The sequence below is a fragment of the Melospiza georgiana genome, chromosome 2, assembly GCF_028018845.1.
Source record: "Melospiza georgiana isolate bMelGeo1 chromosome 2, bMelGeo1.pri, whole genome shotgun sequence".
Lineage (NCBI taxonomy): Eukaryota > Metazoa > Chordata > Aves > Passeriformes > Passerellidae > Melospiza > Melospiza georgiana.
This window is the reverse complement of record NC_080431.1, coordinates 117,866,874-117,893,856: the sequence shown is the minus strand read 5'-3', so window position 1 is coordinate 117,893,856 and position 26,983 is coordinate 117,866,874. Positions and strand designations below refer to the sequence as shown.

At 43.6% G+C, this 26,983-nt stretch overlaps 1 protein-coding gene across 2 annotated transcripts in view; it reads right to left on the bottom strand.

Moving 5' to 3' along the window:
- Window positions 1–26,983, bottom strand: part of KCNJ6 (potassium inwardly rectifying channel subfamily J member 6) — a 171,624-nt gene that overhangs the window by 92,969 nt on the left and 51,672 nt on the right. Inside the window, exon 2 of one of the 2 annotated variants that reach the window (XM_058019207.1) lies at window positions 18,916–18,964. The exons of the other annotated variant lie outside the window; for it this stretch is intronic. Within the exon in view, the coding sequence (XP_057875190.1) occupies window positions 18,916–18,940 (25 nt within the window). The 5' untranslated portion in view covers window positions 18,941–18,964. The remainder of the gene's footprint in view (window positions 1–18,915; window positions 18,965–26,983) is intronic. 2 annotated transcript variants of the gene reach the window in all.

Here is a 26,983-nt window from a genome sequence, read left to right as displayed (position 1 = left end):
TTTCTGAACTGTTATTGCTTATATAATACAGCTACCAGCAAATAATAATCTTCATGTCACACTCTGCTCTTGGGATGGATTTATTGAGGTGAATATAAAGTAATGTGAAGTAATGATTACAGGAGAGAAAAACAAGGAGTTACCCCATCAGTCTTCTACACCACTAAAGATCAAATGACTGCTGCAGTAAAATAATACTGTGACAACTTTGTCATTTTATTCTGAAGATGGTGCTAAAGGGCTGTGAGCCATTTAAATTTGGGGGCTAAACTGCCAAAAAATCACATATTTTGCTTCGTATGAATTGATGTAATAGAAAAAAAATTAATTTTTGTTATAAAACGTGTGTGTGTGCTTGGAGTGACACCAATTGGCTTTGTTAAACAGACTTTTCCTCACACTCAGATACAGCTGAGTCCATCAGGTGACCAAATTTCACGATCAATTTAAGATGAAACTCTTAAAATATAAAAAATTCTGTTCCACTAATTCAAACACAAGCTATACCCACATGAACAGCCTGGATTTTGAGGTGAAAATGCAGCACAGGTTGTAATAGTTGAATAATTGCTGGGTTTTGCCATGAAGGCCATGCTAATGAGCAGCACTCAGACCCTGTGGCTCCAAAGGTTCTGGTACAGGACCCTTGGGAGAGCCCATGGAGAGGGCAGAGCCTCTGGCAGCTGCTTAACTTGGATTTGAGGACATTTGTGGCTGTTTCTCTCTGTATAATAACCAGCTGGCCTGCTGCTGTTGGGTTTTTATGGGAGTGGCTCTGGAATGGGGGATAGATCCAATCCCATCTCCAGTGCTGGGCCTGCTGTCACCCAGGCTGTGGGTGATGGCCCTCACCTCACTGTGAGGAGAGTGGGATGAATTTCCTGCCTTGCAGGCAGGGAGAGATGAAAAATGTGAAAAATTCCAAGTGTTTCCCTGCTCTACCTGTGAGAACACATTCTTGGGGATTCTCCTGGATGGCTTTTCAAAGACAAACACGTCTCCAGCTCCTCTGCCTTTGATCTTACATCTCCAACAGGCCTTTTAACAACAGCCTCTCTTGATTTATTTGAGTTTACGAAGACTGTTTTCTTTATTCTAACCGTACTGGTGGGCAGCAGCAGCCCAGAAATTCTGCCCAAAATGAAAGAGGGGAAGCTGATTTTCTCTGTGTGGGGAACACAGAAGGTGCTGAGGGCTCCTCTCCATCCCTACAGCAGGGGCAGGTGTCTGCCTGAGGGAGATCAATGATCTTTGCTGCTTCTTCCCTCCCTGGTTGTCACTTTCTGCCCCTATTTTATAGTCCCCCAAAGAGGCAGAGTTCTCCCAAATCCATCAGCACTGGGTGCCTTGTTCCAGCACCTCACTAGGGAGGATGCGGAGTCTGATAAGGAATAGATAAGGTCATGGTGGTCATGAGTGCCATGTGCTTTCTTCTGCCAGAAACCAAGCCAAGAAGGAGGTGAATTCCTCAGGGCTGTGGAAATGTTCCTCAGCAAAAATTCTTCATTAATGAAAGCCAAGCCTTGCCTTTCATGGGCTGGGCCAGAGCTGGCAGCAGAATCACATCAGGGTTCAGCAGCATCTCTGAATGGTTTGGGTTGGAAGGGACCTTAAAGCTCATCCAGTGCCACCCCTGCCACGGCAGGGACACCTCCCACTGTCCCAGGCTGCTCCAAGCCCCAGTGTCCAACCTGGCCTTGGGCACTGCCAGGGATCCAGGGGCAGCCACAGTGTCCTGGGCTGTAAGATGTGGTTTGGGGTGTGTGTTCCATTCCCATCTGTCAGAGCTGGGGCAGTTCTCTGCTGTTCCTGGGGCAGTGTTTCCTTTCTCTCTCCCACAGCCAACCCTCCCTCCAGGAGATCTCTGCTGTCCATGGCCACTGAGTGTCCCTGCAGGGCTGAGCCAATCCCAGCATCCCATGGGGAGATGCTCCGCCCAGGGGAGGAGCCAAGCATTCCTGCCTGGATCCAATCTGAGGTGCTGGGACAGCAGAGCAGCCTTTGCCCCCTGCATTGCCAGAGGAGCAGCTGCCTCTTCCCCTGGAGCTGCAGAGGAAAACTCCCCCCTTGTGCAGGATCCCTGCTGCAGCAGAGCCACAGCTGGCACTGCAGGAGGGCTGAGCCCCCCTGGGATGGGGCTGGGACACCCCCCTGGCACACAGGGGGCAGGGCACGGTCTCACTCTGGCAGTGCTGCTTTGTATTACCGCATTCTTATTTTATTTTATTTTTATTTTCTTCCCTAATAAAGAATTGTTATTCCTATTCCCATATCTTTGCCTAAGAGCCCCTTAATTTCAAAATTATAATAATTCAGAGGGAGGGGGTTTACATTTTCCATTTCAGAGGAGGCTCCTGCCTTTCTTAGCACACACCTGGCTTTTCAAACCCAGACACACAGAGCTTCTCTGGGCACCCTGTGCCAGGGTCTCCTCACCCTCCCAGGGAAGCATTTTTATGTCACTGGTATATACCCTAACAAATCTTCACCCTGAATTCAGCCCATCACCACCTCCTCCAATCTAATCAAAGGTTGTGCAAGATCCACAAATATTTACACACCCCCAAATATATGCCTATATATGTGGGTTTGTACAGATCCATTTCAGACACTGAGGAATAACTTTGTGGCCATGGAAATTGCTTCCCTTTAAATGAAAAAAAACACAGAATCAGGTCTTCAATTTCTAGTACATCAAATATTACCTCTCGTTATGCAGGAAGAGAATTGAGGAGATTATTAAAGCTTGAAATTACTGAGCTGTTTGTAGAAGTAGTTAGTGAATGTGGGCAATAATCTGTTGTTTAAAAAGCAAAATCCCCAAGGATCTGGAGTCCATGTGCTCAGTGTGCAGGCATGGGGTGTCTATCTAATAGATTAATATTTCACAGGCCAAGAGCAATTTGCATGACAGACTGTAAATTAGAATGGCTCCCAAACCAGCCAGTACAAATGGATTCTGAGCAGTGTGAATCAACAACAGACAGTTCTCTAGCAGCTTCCCCTCTGCTGGGGGCTCACAAAAGCTCAAACACCACATCTGTCGTGCTGTTGTCACCTTGGGAATGTCTGATAAGACACATCCCTCCCACATCTTTGTTCTCGTCAATTCTTTGACATTTTTTGTTGAAAATCCTGGCACGGAAATGTACATTCCTGTGTGGAAAATTCAGCTCCTCCCTGTCTCTGCTTAAGAAAATAAAATTTTTTATATACAGGTGTGCAGCTGGCATTTATTTGAGCACTGTGGCCTCAGAGCCATGATCAGTGGTGATCATGGAGAGACACACTGTGGATGAAGGTTTCCAAAGGGACACCAACTCTCTGTTTTCTTGTGTCCCACCTACAATTCACTGGAGCTGCCCTTCTCAAAGTGCTCCTGCTCAGTTTGGTAATGGTCTCTTTAATTTGTTTGTTCTCATCAAGGAGTCCATGAATCCCTCCTATGCTTTTGTAGATCTGTAAAGAGTTTTCTGTGCTTTTCTCTTGCTGATCTTCAGCTCCTGTGCTTTTCTGCTTGTATCTCATTTCTAAGCACTTTTTATTTTCTTCTTTTTCTTTGTTTGCTTTACAAACTCATGTTCATTCCCAATGATTGTACATCCTTCTTCTATTATAGGATGAATCTTTTTGTCATTTATTTTGTGTGAGTTATTATCACAAAAACTGTTTTCCCCTCAAAAAAAACCCAACCAAAACCAAAACACCACAAAACCAATTAAAAATCCCAATAGCTCCACTCTCATCAGCCTGATCCCTCTGCTTCAATAATCATGGAATCCCAGAATGGTTAGAGATTATTCACCTTAGAGATTATTCACCTTAGAGATTATTCAGTTCCACCCCTGCCATGGCAGGGACACCTCCCACTGTCCCAGGCTGCTCCAGCCCCAGTGTCCAACCTGACCTTGGACATTTCCAGGGATGTGGAATCCACAACTTCCCTCTACTTTTGTCCCTGTTCATTATTACCCCAAAGCCTGATGGTTTTGAACAGTGAGTGGTTCAAGGCCATACTTCTATTACCTGTATTTTCAAATAAATGTGGATTTGAGCAGGTTATCCATGTGAAAATAGGATATTAAGATTCTCACCTTTCTCTTCCCTCCTTGCAACTTTTCTCTGTTTCTGTTGGACTGTAATTAATTCTCTGAATTTTAGTTTAATTTCTTTCAGGTCTATCTGACAGCTGAATATTAATATGCCTGATAAAGGATTTTTTTACTCTCCTCCTCTCTTCCAAACCTCTCTCTTGTCTTCATTCCCAGCTCTGGCTCTTGGTGTGAACAGAGGGCTCTGTTATTTATGTCTCAACAGCACTTCACCATTTCAGCATCATCTTTAATTCCTCTGCTTTCCCTCACTCTTTCACTGCTTGCTTGGGTGTTCTTGTATTTCTTCTCTATCTGATCACATCCCTGGGACTGCTGTAATGCAAACTCTGTGTGACACACAGAGAGTGAAGCACACTCTGCAAGGCTGCTGCCAAGATATTCCTTTCCTGCCTCTCTCATCCCTCTCCACTCTTCCCTGCCCCAAAGTGGTTCCCACTGTTTTTCTGCCTGTATTATTTTTTTTCTGTGAAGTTTCTTCTGCCTTTCAGAACTTTCACGAGGAATCAGATCCTGCTTTTAGACCTGCTCTTTTCTCCTCTGCCTCTTCCCCTGCTCCTTTTACAAGTGTTTTCCCTCAGGAAAAGTCCCATCCTAGGGAATCTCCAGGTCCCTGAATTACACATTTTGTGCTTTTCCTTGTGAGAGTGAACCCTCTGCTGCAAGAGCTGCATTCATGGCTTGCCACAGTATTGTGACCATGTTCACAGGGGTCTTGGGATGTGGGAAGAGATGAGGATTTGACTCCATGTTTCAGAAGGCTTGATTTATTATTTTATGATATATATTATATTAAAAACTATAGTAGAAGAATAGAAGAAAGGATTTCATCAGAAGGCTGGCTAAGAATAGAAAAAGAAAGAATGATAACAAAGGCTCTGTCTCAGAGAGAGAGTCCGAGCCAGCTGACTGTGATTGGCCATTAATTAGAAACAACCACATGAGACCAATCCCAGATGCACCTGTTGCATTCCACAGCAGCAGATAATCAATGTTTGCATTTTGTTCCTGAGGCCTCCCAGCTTCTCAGGAGGAAAAATCTTAAAGAAAGGATTTTTCATAAAAGATGTCAGTAACAACAGTTACAGATGGTGTGATTGATATCCTAAAAAATATAAAACTCTGATGGATGAGTGGCATGGAAAGGAGGAGGACAGGGTGGCTGGGAAATGAAGGGTCCCCAAGGACAGTCACAGCTGCCTGGTCAGTCTTATTGAACAGGTTCTTTCTAAGCTTCAAGGCAAACACTATGGGTTTATCAGTGCATTTCTGTGCATAAGAGGAGTGCAGAAGAGGAAGAAACAAAGCAGCCTTTTATTTTTTTAAACTCTGCAGCAATCCATAGATGCTTGGCTGAGATGGGCTAATATTAAAAAGAAAGCGCATTGTCGCACTCTTCCCACACCTCCGAGCTACAGACTGAACCCTCCAGAAGAGACAGCACTCCCTAACATCTGACTGGAGCACATTGGCTCTCCCTGTGCCAAGAGGAGGATGGAAATGGTATCAACACCTTGCTTTAAAAACGCTGTGAGCAAAGATTAACAAAAAAAAACTCCCCCAAAAAACAGAACAGAAGAAGGCGGCTTATATTTGGAGCTCAAATTGTGATTTACACTGACAATTTCAGTGGTAGGCAGTTTCACTGCTTTACTTTTTAAATTTTTAAAATTCATTTTTGAGGTTTTTACCTCTTAGCTGTCCCTGAGGCTGTTAATTACCTGGAGCACAGCAAAGCATCAGCAGCTCTGGCAGCACTGCCCATTCTCCCTTTCCCATCTCTAAAGCAAGATCTGCTCAGAAAGTATGAGATCAAATCCACAAAAATAAAAAAATAAATCCTTTCCTTTCCTTTCCTTTCCTTTCCTTTCCTTTCCTTTCCTTTCCTTTCCTTTCCTTTCCTTTCCTTTCCTTTCCTTTCCTTTCCTTTCCTTTCCTTTCCTTTCCTTTCCTTTCCTTTCCTTTCCTTTCCTTTCCTTTCCTTTCCTTTCCTTTCCTTTCCTTTCCTTTCCTTTCCTTTCCTTTCCTTTCCTTTCCCTTTCCCTTTCCCTTTCCCTTTTCCTTCCTTCCCCTTTTCTTTCTCCTTTCCTTTCTCCTTCTTTTTCCCTTCCTTCCTTTTCCTTCCCTTTTCCCTTTCCCAGTTTCCCCATTCCCCTCGCTCCTCACTGTTCCACATCCCATTGTGATTCCTCACCACTCACAAATCCCAGTCCTTCCCCAGATCCTCCCCCCAGCACATTCTGCTGTTTCAGTTCCCCAACATCCCTGGCTATATTTAGCCAATTTGTCTAACTGAGTAGGGGAAAAAAAAAATCCTTTACTTTCTGTAGGGAATACCAGCAAAGCAGCAAATATTGCCATGGCAACGAGCCTCTCAATCCATCAGGCTCCTGCAGTATCTAATACATAATCTGGAAGGCAGGGACTGGCGTGGAAAAATGAACATAACATATTGGCACTTCAGGATTTAATATCCCTTCCCTGTGACCTTAATTAGCTCACCTTATTTGGGGTAATTATCCAGTTTTGGAGAGAAACTTCTCTTTTATTTGGCTTTCCCGAGGATCTGCCTTCATTAAAATGCAACTTTTGACTTTTTCCCCACAAACATGCCACAAAATGGGAGTTTCTATAGTAACACACAATGCAGGCTCAATTTGAAATTATAATCTTTTGATAAAAATGAGTTTCCCCCAGCCCCCTTCTCTATATATTTCCTTTTTCTTAAAAATTTGGTTTTGCCACTCTGCTTTACCTCTTCTCTGTTCCTATGGAAGTTTGGAAAGAGTTTCTTAAAATGAAAAAGCACTGCTGAACTTAAAATTACACATTCCACCCCTCATTTTCATTTGTACATTATACATTTTATATAAGTTGGTAACTTTTCAACTCGTCTTATTCTTCAATTATTAAATTTGTTTGCTGTGACTGTTTTATCCCATGGGAAAAAGAGAAGTGCACTGCAAGGATTGTTAGAAAAGCCTTATGAAGTTAGTGATAGGCCTTGGATTTTTAATCTGTTTTTGTTAAGATAAATTTTATAATGGGATCTGTTTATCACTCAATTAAAAAATTTAAAAAGAAATTAATCCCTGACCAGCTTCAATAACATTTAAGAAGCATTTCCAGGCATTCTGCTGCTGAGTGGGAAGATGCAGATCCATAAAATCTTTTGTCAAGGCATTGGAAGTGGAATTGGGAGGGAAGGGGAACAGAAGGATTTGATTGGAGCTGGGGTGCCCAAAATAGGAGCTTGCAGGAGTGAAATGTTTCATGGAGAGCCAACCTGGCCCTAAAGTTTTCCAGGAAATCCACAACTTTTCTGGATAAACTCTTGTTCCCTGATGTATCTGACTAGCAATCAGTGAGGTCACACCTCACTGGGATTTACCCACTCAGATTTATTGGGATAAAGAAATAATTTGGATAAAGAATAATTTAAATAAATTAAATAACTCTTGTTCCCTGATATACCTGACTAGCAGTCAGTGAAGTCACACCTCACTGGGATTTACCCACTCAAATTTATTGGGATAAAGAAATAATTTAGATAAAGAATAATTTAAATAAATTAAATAACTCTTGTTCCTGATATACTTGACTAGCAGTTAGGTCACACCTCACTGGGATTTACCCACTCAAATTTATTGGGATATAGAAATACTTTAGCAGTGTTCATGAACCTCTCCCTTTCCTTTTCATGTTACCATCATGGGCACCTGATCAAATTAGGAGGCAGAGAAACAGTAGGAGTTTTTCTGTTCACTTTCAGGGGGTTTATATGGTGCTTTTCAAGATTTCACTTTGAAACATTACAGCCCAGCACACATGATTGAATGGATTCTAAAAATACACAGCCTTCACCCACAAATTAGTGCACCAGCATGAGTTACTTGTGCCTTAAATAGTAATACTCCCCTAAATAATAATGTTATCACCAAAAAGACACTCAACTGCATGCAAGAGCAACATGCCATAGAAAGCTAACTTAGCAGGAGGTCTGGAGATAGTTCTGTTCTGCTTTATTAAAAAAAAAAAAAAAAAAAAAAAAAAAAAAAAGATTTGCCAGTACACCATCCAGGAGATGTCAGAGGAAATTATTCTTTACCTGTCATTAAAAGAACTACTCAAACAATACTAAAACACAGAGCACAAGAAGAAATTTAAACTGCCACCCAAACTGTCAAGTGAAAGTATAGGTTTTAAACCTCAACAAAAAAAGTGCCATTTCTAAGGACAGGGAGTGATGTTGTTTGTTGTCCTTTGGTTTGCAGGTAGATGAGCAAATATTGCATGACACATGACATGACTTCATTGTGTAGGATCCCAGGAGAAACAGAGGAATCCTGTGATGTAGAGAGAGCAGGCTCAGCCTGACAATGATAAATATGTCAGACAGTGACAATCATTGTGTGATTTAGCTCTTGTGAATGAAGGAAAATGGTAATTGAAAGTGTCATGGTTTGGAAGCACAATCGTCTCCCCATCACTCATCCCGAGGCAGTGGGAGGAGAAGGCAGCTTCCCTTTGTTCCATGGGTGAAGTGGGAGCTGCCTGGAGCCATGGAGGGACACCTGGAGTCAGGCAGGGGGGTCAGATCTGACCTCCCAGATCCTGGAATCTCAGAGTCCTTAAAGCTGGAGAAGACTTCCAATGTCACAGAGTGCCAGCTGTGCCCCATGGGCACCCTGTGCCCAGCCCAGAGCACTCAGTGCCACCTCCAGGGGACACCTGCAGGGATGGGCACTGCAAAGCTCCCTGGGCAGCCCCTGCCAAGGCCTGAGCTCCCTTTCCATGGGCAAATTGCTGCTGCTGTCCCAGCTGAGCCTGCCCTGGCCCAGCCTGAGGCCGCTCCCTCTGCTCCTGTCCCTGTTCCCTGGCAGCAGAGCCCGACCCCCCCGGCTGTGCCCTCCTGGCAGGGACTTGTGCAGAGCCACGAGGGCCCCTGAGCCTCCTTTGCTCCAGCCTCAGCCCCTTCCAGCTCCTCAGGGATTCTGCAGCCCCTTCCAGCTCCTCAGGGATTCTGCAGCCCCTTCCAGCTCCTCAGGGATTCTGCAGCCCCTTCCCAGCTCCCTTGTTGGAATTCAGGACACCCCCCTGGCTGTCCTGAGCAGCCAAGACCCCTGCCAGGGGGCTCAGAGACCCTGGCTGTCACAGACACATTTTATGAAAAATCCTTTCCTTAGGATTTTTCCTCCTGAGAAGCTGAGAGGCCTCAGGAACAAAATGTAAACATTGATTATCTGCTGCTGTGGAATGCAACAGGTGCATCTGGGATTGGCCCATGTTGGTTGTTTCTAATTAATGGCCAATCACAGTCAGCTGGCTTGGACAGAGAGCTGAGCCACAAGCCGTTTTTATCATTCTTTCTTATTCTATTCTTAGCCAGACTTCTGATGAAATCCTTTCTTCTATTCTTTTAGTATAGTTTTAATATAATATATATAATAAATTAATAAATCAGCCTTCTGAAACATGGAGTCAGATCCTCATCTCTTCCCTCATCCTCAGACCCCAGTGAACACTGTCACACCTGGCACAGAGCCCAGGGTGCCCCTGTGGTTTTGATTATGACCCGTGGAGCAAATTACCAACCTTAGATGAAGATCTTCAAGCCACAACAGTTTAAGTAGAACGATAGTGAATTTATCACGGGGTGAAAAAGTAGATTTTGGGGTTTTTAGAATGGGGGTTCAGGGGGGCAAGATGGAGGGATCTGGGTGTGTCCAGCCTTTCTCCTTCTTCTTCTTCTTGGCCTCCATCCTCTGCTGTGATGGTGGCACTTTTAGATTGGTTTAGAGTAGAAGCTCACTGTCTAACATAGGTGATAGGTATTGGGAAGTAATTGTAAATATTGTACATGTTGTTTTTAGTATAAAAAGATTACCCTGGGAGCAGGCAGAGTGCCTGGACTGTCTTGCTGAGTGGACCTTGGCTGGACAGGAGAAAATATTTCATACATAAGGAACAATAAACAACCTTGAGAATGAGAACTGAAGAGTTTTGACTCCTTCTTTGACCGCCAGACTGGGAAAAGAGACTTCAAAAGAGACTTTCTAATGTACCTCGGGGTCACTGTGACCAGCTAGAGACCCTGCCCAGCTCCCTCAGCCCCTCCTGGGGCTCCAGCCCCATCCCAGCTCCATTCCCTGCCCTGGACACGCTCCAGATCCTTAAAATCTGAAGTGACTTCAGCTTTCAATGTTAAATTTCTGCACAATCCTCTCCTGCACTGAGGATTTGAGGTACCTCAGCACCACAATGGTGTCAGGGGGGCAAGGAGAATTTCACCTGTCTGAGGGACTTCACCACCACCTGTGTCTGCCCTGAAGAAACACAGGGTTTCATTTTGGATGAACTTTTCTGTTTTGCACTATTTTTCTTACAGGTATGTGCATTAATAAATGTACTTATGGAGGGTGAGGATGATAAAGTGGGGGGAGTTCAGCAAAGAACAGCCAGGACTGCAGGCTCTGGGTGCTGATTTGGATTATAAAATCTAACAGGCTGATTAGAGAGAGGTTCTGCAAGCTGGCAAATGTTTGAAGAAGGGAGATAGGGGAATTATTTAGGAAGAAAGAGCAATCTCTCATTACATGGCAGAATTTCAGTGCAGTGCCAGCAGTGAGGATCAGCAGGTGAGCACAGCTGTGTCCTCCTTTTCCTGCAGAGAGAGAAGGCTGTGAGACACTCCTGGGCAGGAACAGCAAAGGGAGAAATGCTGAAACCAGGTATTGACTGATTTGGAGGAGCAGAACAGCCCCATTGCCCAACCCCTGCCATCCCTGGCTCTGAAAACACTGCTGGGCTCCCTAGAAGGGGACAGATCTTGCAGGTCTCTGCTTCTTGTTGGTTTATATTTTAACAGCTCTCTCACTGTGGGGAATGACTCTCACTGGAGTCTTTCTGCTTTTCTCCTCCATGTAGTTCAAGATATTTTATGGTGAAAGGAATAGTGGTAAATAAAGTTAGAAGAGGCTGAGCTGTGAGTATGGGCAGTCACTCAGCAATAACACTTTGAATTAATGTGTTCTGTGCACACACTTCCAGGCATTATTTGCCTTTAATGTGGGTAATATTGTCCCTGTTATCCCCTGTCAAATGTTTGGAGAGCAATAAAAGCAGGTGAAAAATACAGGGAGAACATAGTCCAGCTTCAGGGATTAATTTAATACCTGATTAAAAGGCAATTAAAAGACATCTGTCCAAAACACCCCGAAAAAACCTTTCTCTCATTGTTTATATTGGAAAGTGCAACTGGGCCCTTATTCCAATGAAGTTGGACATTTTTCTTTCACATCATAGTTTATCTTGCCATGCTCTATGATATTTTCCAGTCATCGATTCTGGACACCTTTGCAAACAATTTTCAAAGTCCAAGGTTTTAAAAATCCAATACTTTATGGTACTACTTGTTTAACAGCTGTACTTGCACATCTCAAATGTTTTGTTTTTTCCCTGGTTTGTTTTTCCCTTAGCTGTTGACCAGCATTCTTGGCTGTCCCTCACATTCTATTTCCTAGAACTAAAATCCATTACGGTCTTTTCTCTGCTTGATAAGGCTGATCCAGCACAGAAAGGTTTCTGCAGCTTTCAGAAACATTGATCCTTTTTTTCACCCTTGAATTTGACTCATCTGCTCTCTGTGGAGACAATTGATTAGACATTTTTAATGAGTTTTTTTATCCTGAGTGAGTGTGAAACCCCTGCTCTCTACAGGTGGAAGCTGCACTTCCAGCACTGCCCAATGTTCACCTCTCCAGCTGAAGGAGTTGGTTGGCATCTCTAGAAAATTTAAGTGGATGTTAAATAAAATGTAGAAAAAGTTCTGCATTAGAAGAGCATTAAAATGATGAAACCAAACTCCAAATAGAATCATGGAATGGTTTGGGCAGGGAAAGACCTCAAAGCTCCTGCCATGCCACCCCTGCCATGGGCAGGGACACCTTCCACTGTGCCAGGCTGCTCCAAGCTGGATTTGAACACTTCCAGGGATAGTTAAGGGGCAATTCTCCCTGGCCCACAATTGAACACACACTTATTATTTGGGTATGATGAGAAATTGATGTCTCAGTAGAGGCTTAAACCACTTAATTGACATTTTTGACCAAGGTTCTCAAAATCTGGTTCTTAAAATCTGAAGTGACTTCAGCATTCATTATTAAATTTCTGCACATGCTTAAATTAATTATAATTTCCAACCTCCCAGGCATATATTTGTCCTCTGAAGAAAATTTCATTCCCAAGTGAATCTCATACCACAACTCATCCACAGTCACAACTTTTCCCTTCAGAAGGTGTTGGTGCAACAGGATCATGGATTGGGATTGTAGAGAGCAGTGCCCTGGGAAGCTGGGAAAGTATTTTATCTAAAAGTGCTTTATCTTTGTACCTAAACAACTTTGATGCAGCAGGGAATGAAATCCCAACCTTGTCCTGGGAAGGTTGGGACTGGAAAACCCAGCTTGACTCTGCTGTGGGCCACAGGAATGCAAAGAACATTGAGAATTTTGAAATAGTGGCAGCCTGACTGCAGCCTCTATTTTAGAAGTGGGTGATTTGGCAATGGGTGACCTGGAGCTAATAAAAAGAAAGGAAAATATATGTAAAAGTGGAAGGAACACGAAATACTTTATTTCAAGGAGAAGTCCAGTGTAGCTTATATGCAATCACTGTTCCTAACTAGAAACCCAGAAATTTTTACTTCATTCATAATTCAGCTCTTGGTTATCTCATCCCTGAGATTTGGAATTTAATTTTCACAAAGATTTTTAGCTTAGCCAAGGAATATTAGCAGTGCTATCAAAATTTAATATGTTTTTGAAAAACCCAAGCTTCTAGAATCAAATGACTTTGTGAGACTATTGGTTTTCATTTGGGGAAAAAAATCAACCAACTTTTTGTCCTTCACACTTGCAGAGAAAAGGTAAAGATAAGACCCTTAAAAGCTCAGAGAATGCCAAGAAAATGCTCTTCACAATATTATATACCCAGGACTGGAAAAGCTGTCACTCATCTTCCTGCCTAAGACAAGTTTCCTTTGTTAATTATTGCATAAATAAGTTCACAGCTCTTCTAGGCCCCTGTCAGTGCATCACTGAGACAATCAAATTCTTGCTGTCCTGCACAATGAATTCCTGCTTTAAAATTTCATTCTTTCCTCAAACCTGACCTTTGCCTCAAAGAATAAACTGTTTTTTTCATTTAATAACAGCAGTGTCCTTTCTGTACTTTTGACTGTATGCATCAGCTGATTTCCGCTGAAACAAGCAAAACCACAACAATAATAAAATCATACATATTCTGGTTACTTGTAATTCAAATTTGACCAAAGATTTAGGGAGCTAAGTTGGAAATAAATGTTATCAACCTACTTAAACAGTATTGAATCAACAATAATTAGATGTATCACTTCCATCTGTAGCTTAATATTAGGTACAAAACTTCTCTGGTAATAACTGTAACAACAGAACATGAGATAAGGAAAATGCACATTGTGGGAAAACCAGCCTTCCTAATCAGCACTTGGCACAATTCAAAAAAAAAAGATAACCAGAGGATATCTGGATATTTTCAAAAGAAATGACTCCCTCAAGCACAGGCAAATGTCTTTTTTGAATAAGTTTTCCAAGTGTTTTGGAGTTTTTGCTGCTGAATTTTGCACTTTGTAACAAATGGGTGGCACTTGATACCAGTGCAAAATGTTGAACTGGAAGTTTGTCCTAAGAAATGCTTTCTGAGAGTGAATAATCAGGGCTCTGGAGTGAGGGGATGAAAGGCTTGAGGATCAGCTCAGAGAAAAAACAATTTTATCTCATTTGCTTCTCCCTGTTTTGCTGCTTTGGAACGTGGCTGGAGATTGTTTACCAACAGGTTTGATTGGTTTCTGGGGAATTATTTCTACTTAATGACCAATCACCATCAGCTGTGTTGGACTCTGAGGAGTCAGTCACGAGTTTTTATTATTCATTCTTGTTAAGCCTTCTGATGTATCCTTTCTCTTTCTTTAATATAGTTTTAGTATAGAATAATGTAATGTAATGTAATGTAATGTAATGTAATGTAATGTAATGTAACTTAATGTTAAAATATGATATGATATAATATAAGATCATATCATGTTACATTATTATATTATATCATATTATATTATATTATATTATATTATATTATATTATATTATATTATATTATATTATATTATATTATATTATATTATATTATATTATATTATATTATATTATATTATATTATATTATATTTATATATCATAATATAATATAATGTTATGTTATTATAATTAATATATTATTATATATAGTATATCATCCCTGGCACGTGTAAATCTGGAAATGCTGGGACTTTCAAGTAACTCAAAGCAGAAACATTTTTTCTCTTTATAAATTCTCCCTACAAGTCTGAGAGAGCAATGGGGACACTTCAGGCTCAGACACTGAAGACAAGAAAAAGAAACCTTTAGGGAAAAGCACTTCATGGTAAACCAGCTCTCTCCTGGGGTTTGTCTGCTCCTGAAATTCCTTCAGGTTGGTTTATATTCTTTCTACCCTCTCTGAGTAAAATTTGTGGTATCCATAATTCAGAAGATTTTATCTGGAGTCATCTGAGGTCTCAGTATTCATCATTGGGAAATACATCCACGGACATTTGGAGCTCACATTTTTGTAACAAATGAAGGAAGAACCTTATTTTGAAGCAGCTCTGGTGCCTCTGGCTGTGCTCAGGCAGGTGTGTGTGTGTGTGGAGTGGCTGGGCAGCGGAGCAGACAGAGCTGGTCCCTGCTCAGTCCCTGCTGGGGGAGCAGGTCTGAGCTGGATGTCAGTGCCAGACACCCATCCTGCCCCTTTCCCATCCCTTCCCAGCCTGGAGCAGCTTCCCTCTGCTCATGGCACACCAGAGCCCCATTTCTGCAAAGCTGAGAACTCTGACAGCCTCAAAATTACCTTTCTTAAATATTTGGCTACTCACTAGACACCTAGTGAGTGTCTAGTCCACAAACCATTCCACATTCCACAAACCATTCCCAGTGAGGATCATTCCTGAGGACTGGAGAGTTCTGTAATGGATATAATTCTCTAATATTTTTTTCTCTAAATAATTTTTATTTATTTTTTTTATTTGATTCCTTCCTCTGCTGTTAAATATTTGCTCTCCTACCTTCCCTGCTGGGATTTAGCCATTTGCAGGCCTGGTGATGGCCTGGTGATGGCATTTGGGTTAAAAATGATCACTGGGGCATGGGGAGCTCGAGAACAACAGGGAAAGAAGAAAACAAAAGTTGCAAGGAAAATAATTTCATTCTTGGCTTCCTGGATGTGCTCAGCTTTTAAGTATTCTGAGGTTATATGAGGAAAATTGACTAATTCAAGCTATAAAGAAAGTTCAAAATGCATATGGATTTTAAGGCATTATAAAGGAATTCTTGGACAGTTCCCTGGGGCTCAGTGTAATTGTGGTGGCTTTCTATTAATTCTGTGCAAGAGTTGTAAAAGAATAACTTGAGGCAAAGAGTGGTGCTGTTTGGTATTCATTTCTGCTTCTGTATCAGCTCTTAGGGACTGTCCTGAAAAATTTAGCAGAACATTTCTTGCTAGTTTGTACTTTAACTGTTGTATTAAAATGATTTTCCCCCTCACTTTTTTTTTTTTTTTTTTTTTTAACTTTCAAGGAAAACAGATCTCAAGTACAGGGCTCTGTCATGACACCTCATCTCTTTCCATCACCACAACAGTTCTGTGGAAAGAGGACAGAAACAAACAACAATGCATTTTCTTTTCCTTACCAATGTTCCCTTCAACGTGACAGAGCCTCTGAGGATGGAAATGCAAAATGTGACAAAAATACAGACTTATTCCTGCTGGCAAAAAAAAAAAAAAAAAAAAAGCCAAACAAAAAAACCCCAAAAAAACAGCCTTGGAGCAACCTCTGCATCAGTGTTCCCTCTTGGTGTGTGGTGTGATGTGAATCTCAGGTCCAGGGGCTTTGATTAGTGCAGAAACATCCAGAAAATCTTTCTGGAGGAGAAGGGGCAGTGAGCAGTGCTTGGCAACTTCAGCAGGGTGTTCTGAGAGAGAGAGAAAATGCACAGCAGTGCAGGGAAGGGGATTGATTTATCCTGGGGCTGTGCAAAGAACAGAGGGAAGAGAGGAGAGCAGCTCTTGGGTGAAAGAGGAAGGCAAGTAATAATTCTGTTATATTGGTACCATCACCAAGCCATTTCTCCAGGTCTCTGAAACCCTCTCAGGCCTTGAATGCCCTTCTTTATTTTCTCAGTTCCAAGAAAAAGGTCCTGCAGTCCAAGTCAGAGGTCCGTTTATCTCATTTTACTCTGCACCAGCTTTAAAATAAGAATTTTATTTACACCTTGCAACACTGTCTAGGATTTATTAAAAGTATTTTAAAATGCCTTGAAATGATCTGAAAATTTCATAAAAGCTTTGCATGAAATATGAAAAAATCCTCACACAAGGCAGCAGTAAACCCTTTAAGCATCATTCTGTCTCAAAGTCAAGTCAGATAAAATAATTGGCAGGACAAACACAGTGAAAGAACTGCACAGGGCACTTTTGGGGTTTGATCCCAATCAGTTACAAAGTGTTCTGGGCCTCTCCTCTGGCTCCTCAGAGCACTCAGAGGGTCTGATTGCTTTCCCCTAACACTTTTTGGCAATATTCCTTCACCTTGTTTCAGAAGGATTGTGCAAAGTCCAGCCACTCCATAATGACCAGGGGAGATATTATTTATCTGCTCCCGCCTTTGATAAGAGGTTCCTCCTTTGGACATAATTACACATCAATCCAACATCCAGCAGCACCTGATGGGGGTCTGGGATGCTTCTAGGGGTGATGCTGGACATCCACAGGGATTAAAGGGATTAAATATTAAATTGTATTACACTAAGAGTAAATTACATACTAAAGAGATACTACACTAAAGAATATTATACCAAAGAATACTAAAGAAAAATCTGTGAGTGTCTGAGACAGCCAGGACACAGCTTTCACCCAGCTGGCCAAGAAATCAAAACAACCCTCACCAGTGTCCAATTAACAAATCACTTTGGGTAAACAACCCCCATAACACATTCCACACGTGCAAAAACAACAGGAGCAGTGAATGGAGATAAGATTTATTTTCTCTTCTTCTCTGAGTTTCTCACTGCCTTTCCCAGGAAAAATCCTGGGAGAGAGTTGTGTCTGCTGCTCTCTGCGAAGAGAGCTGTGGCCACAGTGGCACTGTGTCCTTTTCTGGGCCTTGCTAAGTTGTAATTTTGTGATTTCCTCTGTTACCACCCCAGCTTGGCTGCACCATGGAGAAATATTTATTTATACATGTATTTATACTGTATATATATACTGCAGAAATATAAAATCAGAGAATTCCAGAATAATTTGGGTTGGAAGTGACCTTAAAACTCATCCAAGGACACTTTCCACTGTCCCAGGCTGCTCCAGCCCCAGTGTCCAGCCTGGCCTTGGGCACTGCCAGGGATCCAGGGGCAGCCACAGCTGCTCTGGGAATTCCATCCCAGCCCTGCCCACCACCCTTGGGAGAAGGGTAGGAACAAGAAGATCTTTGAGATCTCCCAGGCCTGCTGCACCTTTTTTGTGGGATTGGCTGTTTCTGATATTGAAATAATTGTTTATAGTTTGTAGTGGTGGCTCTGCCCTGCAATGACACAGGTAAGGAGATACAGGGAATGATTTCAAGAGGTAAAAAATGATTTGGGAGAGTAAAAAGTCAGGGAAGTGCTGCCCTAGGAACAAGCTTTCTGTACAGAAGCAGAAAAAAGTAACTGGAAAGAAATTTCTGAGATTAACAAGTTGTGCATATCTGTGTTTCTGTCTTTCTGTAGTCTCTGGTTAAGCAGAGTGAAATATTTCTCCCTTTTGAGTCCCATTTAAGCTTCCATGAGCTTTGGAGCTGATAAACTTTGGGTAAGAGGCAGTGATATACCAGGATTTCACCCTAAATGGTCTCCAAATTTTGTCCACAAATAAATTATCCAGCCTGAATCCCTCTGCTACAAAAGCTTACAGCCACTACTCCGTTACCTAGATCCTAAAATATGGCAAAAATGCAAAGTACTTATTGCTGGGCACACATTTAAGACAATACAAATCAGGATTTCACCCTAAATGGTCTCCAGATTGTGTCCACTAATGAATTATCCAGCCTGAATCCCTCTGCTACAAAAGCTTACAGCCAGTACTCCATTACCTAGATCCTAAAATATGGCAAAAATACAAAGTATGCATTACTGGGCACACATTTAAGACAACACAAACCTCTCACAAACCAGAGAAACCAATGGAAAGCTTTCCAGATACATCTCTGGCCACAATTCCTGCTGGCTGAATGTGGCACAGGCAACAATCCTGAATAATTGCACTGGATTTAGAGTGACCTTCTGTAAGCTTGTAAAGGAACACATGAATCAAGTAAATTAAGCACTTATTAAATCCACAATTAGTTACATTCTATTTAAAAAACCCCCTCAGGCTTACAAAGTCAAACATGGAGCAGGTTCTTTGCTGGATTTAAGCCCAAATAGATGTGATTTAAGCAGTGCATGAAGAAAATAGCAGCCCTTGTTCTGGGGATTCCTATTTTCTTTTGCTTTATTTTTTTTTTTAGGAGTGGAATGATTTATGATGAATTTGGGAGTGAAGGCAGGGCTGAATGAGATCCCTGGATGTAAGCACTGCATTCTGGGTTTGGGGCTTTATGAGAGGGAAGGGGACAGATGGAAAAAGAAAGTGGTTGAACTTCCTATTTGTACTCACTCATCGACTCTGTCAATTTGGCCATCTCTGTTTCTCTTTGGGGCTTCTCCTGGGGGAACAGACAAAATGAAAAACAAATATATATATATATATGTAATAGTGAAATAGAAATACACCTGAGTGCAAGTGGCAATGTGAGGGGAGGACATTCAGCCATTATATATTTCTATTTTATTTAGGGATTTAACTTCACTCCTAAATAGCCTGAACCTCTGTGGGATTTTTGTTTTTTCCTTGTAATCTCTCAATTTTTCCTACTATGAAGTGTGAAGCTTGTATTTGTTTATCTGTGTGTATCTAGCTGGAGAAATTGAAATTATTCAATCAAAGTGATAACAGAGGAGGAAACCCTCCCCAGTTTTTCACTCTCTGCTAACATACTCCAGTGTGTTGGGCCTTCCTGACAAAAGAGCAACCCACAAACCTCTTAAACTGCAGGAAAAAAGCACTTATTTGGAAAGAAATAGATTTTCTATGGGAGCTGGAGTGTGTGGTGTGGCACTGGGCTGATGCTGAGATGAACTGAGATAATTGAGAGACTCCCAAGCAAACCTGCTGGTCTTTGTCTCTTGTTCCTTGCATTATTTTCTTTTAATTTAATTTTTTTTTTCATTTCAGACATTTGTAGCTGAGACAGAGGCTTGGTCACTCAAGAGCCCTTGAGTTTGGTGAAAATCCAATGTCCAAAGCACAGCTCAGCCACAGCAGTGGAGGCTGGGCCCAGTCTCCCGATTTCAGAGCCAAAGTTTGGGCTGAATGAAAACTGCAAAGCCCTTGAAACTCCAATGAAGTGGTTTTGAGAGGATTTGGTGGGGCTGTTGTGACCCCTCTGTGACTCTTCACCTCCCCACCCTTCCACCTGTGTCAAGGCTGTGACAGTGGCTCTCCTGAGCCATGGGTGAGTAGATCTCAGCTCTTTTTTCCTCAAAAAACCTCAGTAAGGAAGAAAATTTCCACAAAAATATGACTTTATTGGGCAGTATCCCCAAACAGAAGCTCCTTATCTCAGCTCTGGGACAAGGGGCAGGGTTTTGGTGACCTTCAGGAGCTGCTGGAGTGGCTGGGACAGGAGTCAGTGTGGTGACATCTCCCTTTGACTGGGTCTGTGCTAACAACAGCACCAATAAAGGCACAGGCTGAGAATTCCCAGAATTCACAGAATGACCAGGTTGGAAGAGACCTTCAAGACCATTGAGTCCAGCCCAGCCCCAACAGCCCAACTGAACCCTGGCCCCCAGTGCCACATCCAGGCTTTGTTAAACACACCCAGGCATGGGGACTCCACCACCTCCCCGGGCAGCCATTCCAGAACTTTCTCACCCTGGCTGCAAAAACCTTTTCCCTGCTCTCCACCCTGTATTTCCCCTGGTGCAGCTCGAGGCTGTGTGCTCTGGGTGTGTCAGTGCTGCTGCAGACAGAGCCCAGCCCCAGGTGAGCACAGGCACCTTTCAGGAGCTGTGCAGAGTGATGGGGGCAGCCCTGAGTCTCCTTTTCTGCAGGCCGAGCACCCCCAGCTCCCTCAGGGCTTCCTCACAGGGTTTGTGTTCCATTTGCAACGAATTGTCCCTGCCAGGTGCTATTTGGCAGGACAAATGTGATTTTCCAAGGCCCTTTGGGTGTGACATGAGCAGACCCTGCTGCAGGGGTGCCAGGCTGCTCAAGGGCAGGATAATTTCCTAACTCCAGAGGAGCTGAGGTCTGTCCACCTCTACTTCAGAATTCCAGAATCCCTGAGGTTGGAAAAGCTCTGCAAGGTCACTGAGGCCAAGATCAGCCCAATGCCCACCTTGTGCCCAGCCCAGAGCACTCAGTGCCACCTCCAGGGGACACCTGCAGGGATGGGCACTGCAAAGCTCCCTGGGCAGCCCCTGCCAAGGCCTGAGCTCCCTTTCCATGGGCAAATTGCTGCTGCTGTCCCAGCTGGGCCTGCCCTGGCCCAGCCTGAGGCCGCTCCCTCTGCTCCTGTCCCTGTTCCCTGGCAGCAGAGCCCGACCCCCCCGGCTGTGCCCTCCTGGCAGGGACTTGTGCAGAGCCACGAGGGCCCCTGAGCCTCCTTTGCTCCAGCCTCAGCCCCTTCCAGCTCCTCAGGGATTCTGCAGCCCCTTCCAGCTCCTCAGGGATTCTGCAGCCCCTTCCAGCTCCTCAGGGATTCTGCAGCCCCTTCCAGCTCCCTCAGGGATTCTGCAGCCCCTTCCAGCTCCTCAGGGATTCTGCAGCCCCTTCCAGCTCCCTCAGGGATTCTGCAGCCCCTTCCAGCTCCTCAGGGATTCTGCAGCCCCTTCCCAGCTCCCTCAGGGATTCTGCAGCTCCTTCCAGCCCCTCAGTAATTCTCCAGCCCCTTCCAGCTCCTCAGGGATTCTGCAGCCCCTTCCCAGCTCCCTCAGGTTCCCCTCACAGCCTCTCCTCTCTCCTAAATACCTTATCCCAGTCCTGACTTTATCCGGCACAAAAACCTCAAGAAATATTTTTTACACCAAACAATCCACTACTTGCACTTCACAAAGCTGGACTTCTACTGAAAAAAAAGAAAAAGGCTCAAATGTCACAGTAATAGGAGCTAATGGCATTCATGAAACAAGCAGATAATGCTTCAGAACTGCATTCATGCGCCCCTCAGAGCATTTTATATGAAAAGAGAGGTTTAAGGTTATGTCCTGGATCTGAGTGAGGACAATGCCCTAAGCCATGCTGATAATGTAGAATCCAGCATCAGATTCATGCTTTGCTATGAAAGCAAAAAAAAAAAAAAAAAAAAAAGGAAGAAAGAAGTAGCACAAGAGTGTAGTTTTTTTATGAAAAAAAAAGGTCCTCTATGAAAGTTGAAAGTTTTTTTTTTTTTTTTGCATGGCATTAATCATCAAAGGAAAGAACAGCACTCTGAAAACCATCAGGAATTTGTGTCTGTGGTGATTTATAATGTGACCTTAAAACACCTCCTTTTGCTACAGAACTCAGACTTTATCAGCAGTGAGCAGTTGGGAAAGATCAATTTGAGCCCTGGAGATGGAGGGCTGGATTTATTACACTAATAACAAATTGATATTAAATATTATTACTTTCCTCTTGCTTATTATGAAATACATTTTACTAATGATGAAGTCTCATGACAAAGGAGACTTGAATGGCATTTCATTTTAAAGTAAAATTATATTATTAAATATAAAAGTATATTATTAAATATAATATCAAAGGACAAATTTAGAAGTTTTTGAGTTTATTTGACTTTTCTTAAAAGTCGAAGAAATCTTCAGGACTACTGAAGTTCTGGTCTTCCTTCTGTAGAAGATAAAAGTATGTTTGTATGCATCCAATTTCTGAATACTAAAAGTTTTGAAATTACATATAATTTCCAGATACTTTTATTGAAAAAAAATTAACCTTTGGTACTGTTATCAATGATTTTCAGACTCTATGAAATTATTGTATAAAATTTTGTCCTTTTTCCTTTTCCTAATGATTATAAGGATGTACACACATACACTCATGAAGATCAGGAAATTAGGAAAATTTTTCCACTCATCTGTTTCTTCAAAATGGAATCTTTTAAGGGAGCTAGAACACCTCTAAGAAATTTGTTTTTTGATGGCAGATGAAGAAGGAATTCCAACCTCTCTGACAGAATGAGTTCTAGAAGATTAACTTGGGGGAGAATCAAACATTAAAACATACTTTTGTTCCTGATTTTAGCAGATGTGAGTTTGAACATGGGCTGACAGCAGAGTGAGATTTGCTGCCTTCAAAAAAAAGCCCCAAATCCAAACCACAAAACAAGACAACAAAAAAAGCAAACAACAAACCGAAACAAGATATAAAATAAAGCAAACAACACCGTGTTTCATTTCAGGACAGGAGTTGCCTTTAAGGGCTGACTGTTGTATTTCCTCTGGAGATTGCTGGGTAAACAAGAATTGCCACCTCAGAAAACACGTCAAGAAAAGGAGGACTCGTTTTTTATCTCTCCCAGCACAGTGATGCTCCTATTTCAGGTTTTTCATAGCTCTGTAGTCAGCACAGAGTGATTTCTGCAGGGAATTTTGAATCCGTGGGGCTCTTGCTGCCAGTGCCTGCTCTGAGGTGAGGAACCCAAATCTTCCCCAAACTCAGAGGAGCAGCAGAGCCAGACCCTGCTCCTGTTGTGTGTGGATGTATCACATGGTTACTGACTTCTGGGTGCCTAAAAAGCAGCAAATTCTGCTTTTCATGCTTGAAATGATGTGAACTTTCCAAATTGCCAGCAATAGGCAATGTTGTGGTGCAAGGAGGGATGTGTGAAATTTAAATTAAGTGAAGCATCATAACTTCAACTAGCAAAAAGAGCCATTTAAAATTCTGCTTTTTACTTTTTGCATTGTTTGTGAGGTCTTTCATTCAATTGAGGATGTAAGAAAGAAGATGCAAACTTGTTTTCTAGTGTTTTCTTTCTTTTTTTAAAGCTATTTCCTTTCTATGAACTTCCTTCAGACCAAAGAGTGGTTGCCCAGTCCTACAATTTCTGAGGTTTTGATGTCCTGCCTTGCACTGAATTTAATCTCAAACTATTGTCAAGCTGTTGCAACATTTATGGGCTTAAAGGGACAGCACAGAAAGTGAGGCCCTCACGTCACTCTTTCCCTTCTCAGCCAAAGAAAATCAGGAACTTTTGGATAAAACTCTCCTTGTCTGACAGCCTGTGCTGCAGAGTCTGCCATGCTTCTGTCAGAGGGGTACAAGAAGACGTCAGGAGTGCCAACCAGGCAGCACAAAAATAACATTTTCAATGTCAAGCAGGAGAAGATTGAATCAAATTCCAGATGGGAATCAAAACATTGAGTTGCCAGGTCACTTGTCTCGTAATGGAATATTCTTGGACAGGACAGTGGATGAAATCCTTGTGATTTTTCTAATGGAAGGACAAGGGCATATCCTGAAACTCCCTCTCCAGTGGCTGTTGGCTTCAGCTGGCATTGATTAATGAGATCATTATATTTATTTTCACAGGGTCACAGGATGGGTCAGGCTGGAAGGGACCACAGAGGGTCCCTGGTGCCACCTCCCTGCTCCAGCAGGGCCATCCCAGAGCACAGGGCACAGGGCTGGGTCCAGGTGGCTCTGGAATGTCCCCAGGAGGAGCCCCCAGAGCCCCTCTGGGCTCTGCTCAGGGCTGGGTACTGCCCAGGGCAGAAGTTGTGCCTCCTGTGAGGGGAATTGCTGGGCTCAGGCCCTGCCCGTGGCTCTGGGGCCATTGCTGGGCCTGGAGCAGAGCCTGGGCCTGCTCTGAGCTCTGCACACAGGGACAGCCACAGGGACAGCCAGGGACAGACACAGGGACAGACACAGGGACAGCCACAGGGATGGACACAGGGACAGACACAGGGACAGACAGGGACAGACACAGGGACAGACAGAGGGACAGACAGAATTCCCAGAATCCCAGAATCCCTGGGTTGGAAGAGACCTCCAAGACCATCGAGTCCAGCCCAGCCCCAACTGAACCCTGGCCCCCAGTGCCACATCCAGGCTTTGTTAAACATACCCAGGCATGGGGACTCCACCACCTCCCCGGGCAGCCATTCCAGAACTTTCTCACCCTGGCTGGAAAAACCTTTTCCCTGCTCTCCACCCTGTATTTCCCCTGGTGCAGCTCGAGGCTGTGTGCTCTGGGTGTGTCAGTGCTGCTGCAGACAGAGCCCAGCCCCAGGTGAGCACAGGCACCTTTCAGGAGCTGTGCAGAGTGATGGGGGCAGCCCTGAGTCTCCTTTTCTCCAGGCTGAGCACCCCCAGCTCCCTCAGGGCTTCCTCACAGGGTTTGTGCTCCCAGCCCCTCTCCAGCCTCGTTGTCCCCTCTGGATGTGCTCAGTGTCCCAAGGCCCTTCCCAAACTGAGGGGCCAGAGCTGGGCACAGCACTCCAGGTGTGCCCTCAGCAGTGCCCAGAGCAGGGGCAGAATGAGCTCCCTGCTCCTGGGACAGCCAGGGACAGACACAGGGACAGACACAGGGACAGACAGAGGGACAGCACAGGGACAGACACAGGGACAGACACAGGGACAGCCAGGGACAGCCAGGGACAGACAGAGGGACAGACACAGGCACAGTCACAGGGACAGACACAGGGACAGACACAGAGACAGACACAGGGCCAGGCAGGGACAGACACAGGGACAGACACAGGGACAGACACAGGGACAGCCAGGGACAGACACAAGGACAGACACAGGGACAGACACAGGGACAGACACAGGGCCAGGCAGGCCCAGGCAGGGCTCAGCCCCTCTCTCTCCCTGGGGCTCCTCTCCAGGCTGAGCAGCCCCAGCTCCCTCAGCCTTTCCTGGGCACGGAGCTGCTCCAGGCCCTTGCTCAGCTCCAGGAGCTCCTGGCCCTGCTGTGCTGAGGAGCCAGAGCTGGGCACAGCAGCCAGAGGTGCCCCCAGGGCTGGGCACACGGGCAGGGTCAGCTGGCAGTGCCCATCATAGTGACCCCAGGACACTCTGCTGGCCCAGGGACAGCTCGGTGTCCCTCAGGACTCCCATCCCTCTCCAGCAGGTCACCCCCAGCCTGTGCTGGTGCCTGGAGTTATTTATTCCCAAGTGCAGGACCCTGATTTTGCCCTGGTTGAGCTTCAGATAGTTCTCTGCCCATCTCTCCAGCCTGTCACAGGCCCTCTGAAGGTTTTTCTTTGTCTCCTGCATGGCTAAAACATCTCTCGTACTTCTGAAGTGCTGACGTTCACCAACACACCAGGAATCTGCTGAGGTAATCCAAAACTTTGGCTCAAATTTCTGACAGTATTTCATCAGCTGTGGATCAGAGCTTACATCCATTATATCCATTACACATCATTTTCTGAAGCTTTCTTACTTTTGAAGTAGCAAATCCCTGGTAATTCAATTGACACATCCTTGAAGGCAATAGCTCCCCAATCACTAAGTACAAATTCAATGAGCAAGAAGCAAAGAAGAACCTTTTTGGAAATTTTAGCTTGGAGTAATCTGTCTTGGGATATCTTCAATTACTTTTCAAACTACACGAAAATGGTTTCATGTTGGAAACATTATTAAGTGAGAATAATAGAATTTAATTTTATGGAGTGTCTTTCCTCCTCGTGACATCTCCAAATGCTTTGCAGTAATGAATTAGACACAGGTTCTGGGGAGATGGTGTGTAGGCAAATGCAGCTCTCATTATGTGCTATTCATTCCAGCAATAGCCTACACTCAGTTCTCAAAAGCAGGGCTTATTTTAGGTGGAGAGGGATTGTTGGAAGGAGCTGGAGCTCTTCCTTTGGAAAAATGCCGTAGGAACTTCCATTTCTATCTGCAAACATATCCAACAAAGGGGAAAAAAATAGCTTAATAGCCCATCTTTAGGGCCTTGAACAATGAGATACTCTGTGTTATTGCATTATTTTACTATTACTAGAATTCAAGCTTCATGCAAGGCCTGCCTAAGCCTGTGGGAGTTGCTTTTTCTGCCTCCCCATCCCAAAATAAGAAATTATTTACATCTTGTTTATTTTCCTTTTCTGTCTTGCCTGTCCCAAGAAAGGAGGTTGGTCCCAATTGCTTTTTTTTTTTTTTTTTTTTCTGGTTTTCCAAAATTAAGTGTTAGGGCAGGGCCTATAAAGAAAATTTCATGCAGGCCCCAGCACTGTGTGATCTCCAGCAAATTGGCTTCATCCTCAGCCTCAAAGCTGAGCACTAATCTGCACTCCCTTGCAGTGATCCCAGCACTTGAATGGCTCAGAATGTGTTTTATAGGAATATCCTGTGCTTGGCACAAGAGGTGATTTCAATTTGCATCAGCTGGAATGAGCTTAAAATACAATATTTGAATAGATGGAGTGAGCAGAGTTCAAGGAGGGAGTGCCTGAGCTGGGTTCACCAGGGTTATGGAGCAGCAGGGGTGACTTGGGCTCATTAATGTGTTCAGACCTCATAAAACACTCTCAGGAGCTCTAAGATGTCTTACATGGAGGAAATTTGCATTAGCAGCAGGAGGAACTGAATTTATTTCCCTGGGTTCTAGAATTGAGAGGATTTTTTACATTTCTCATAATTTTTGGTGAACTTACTCATCATTCACACTTGGTCT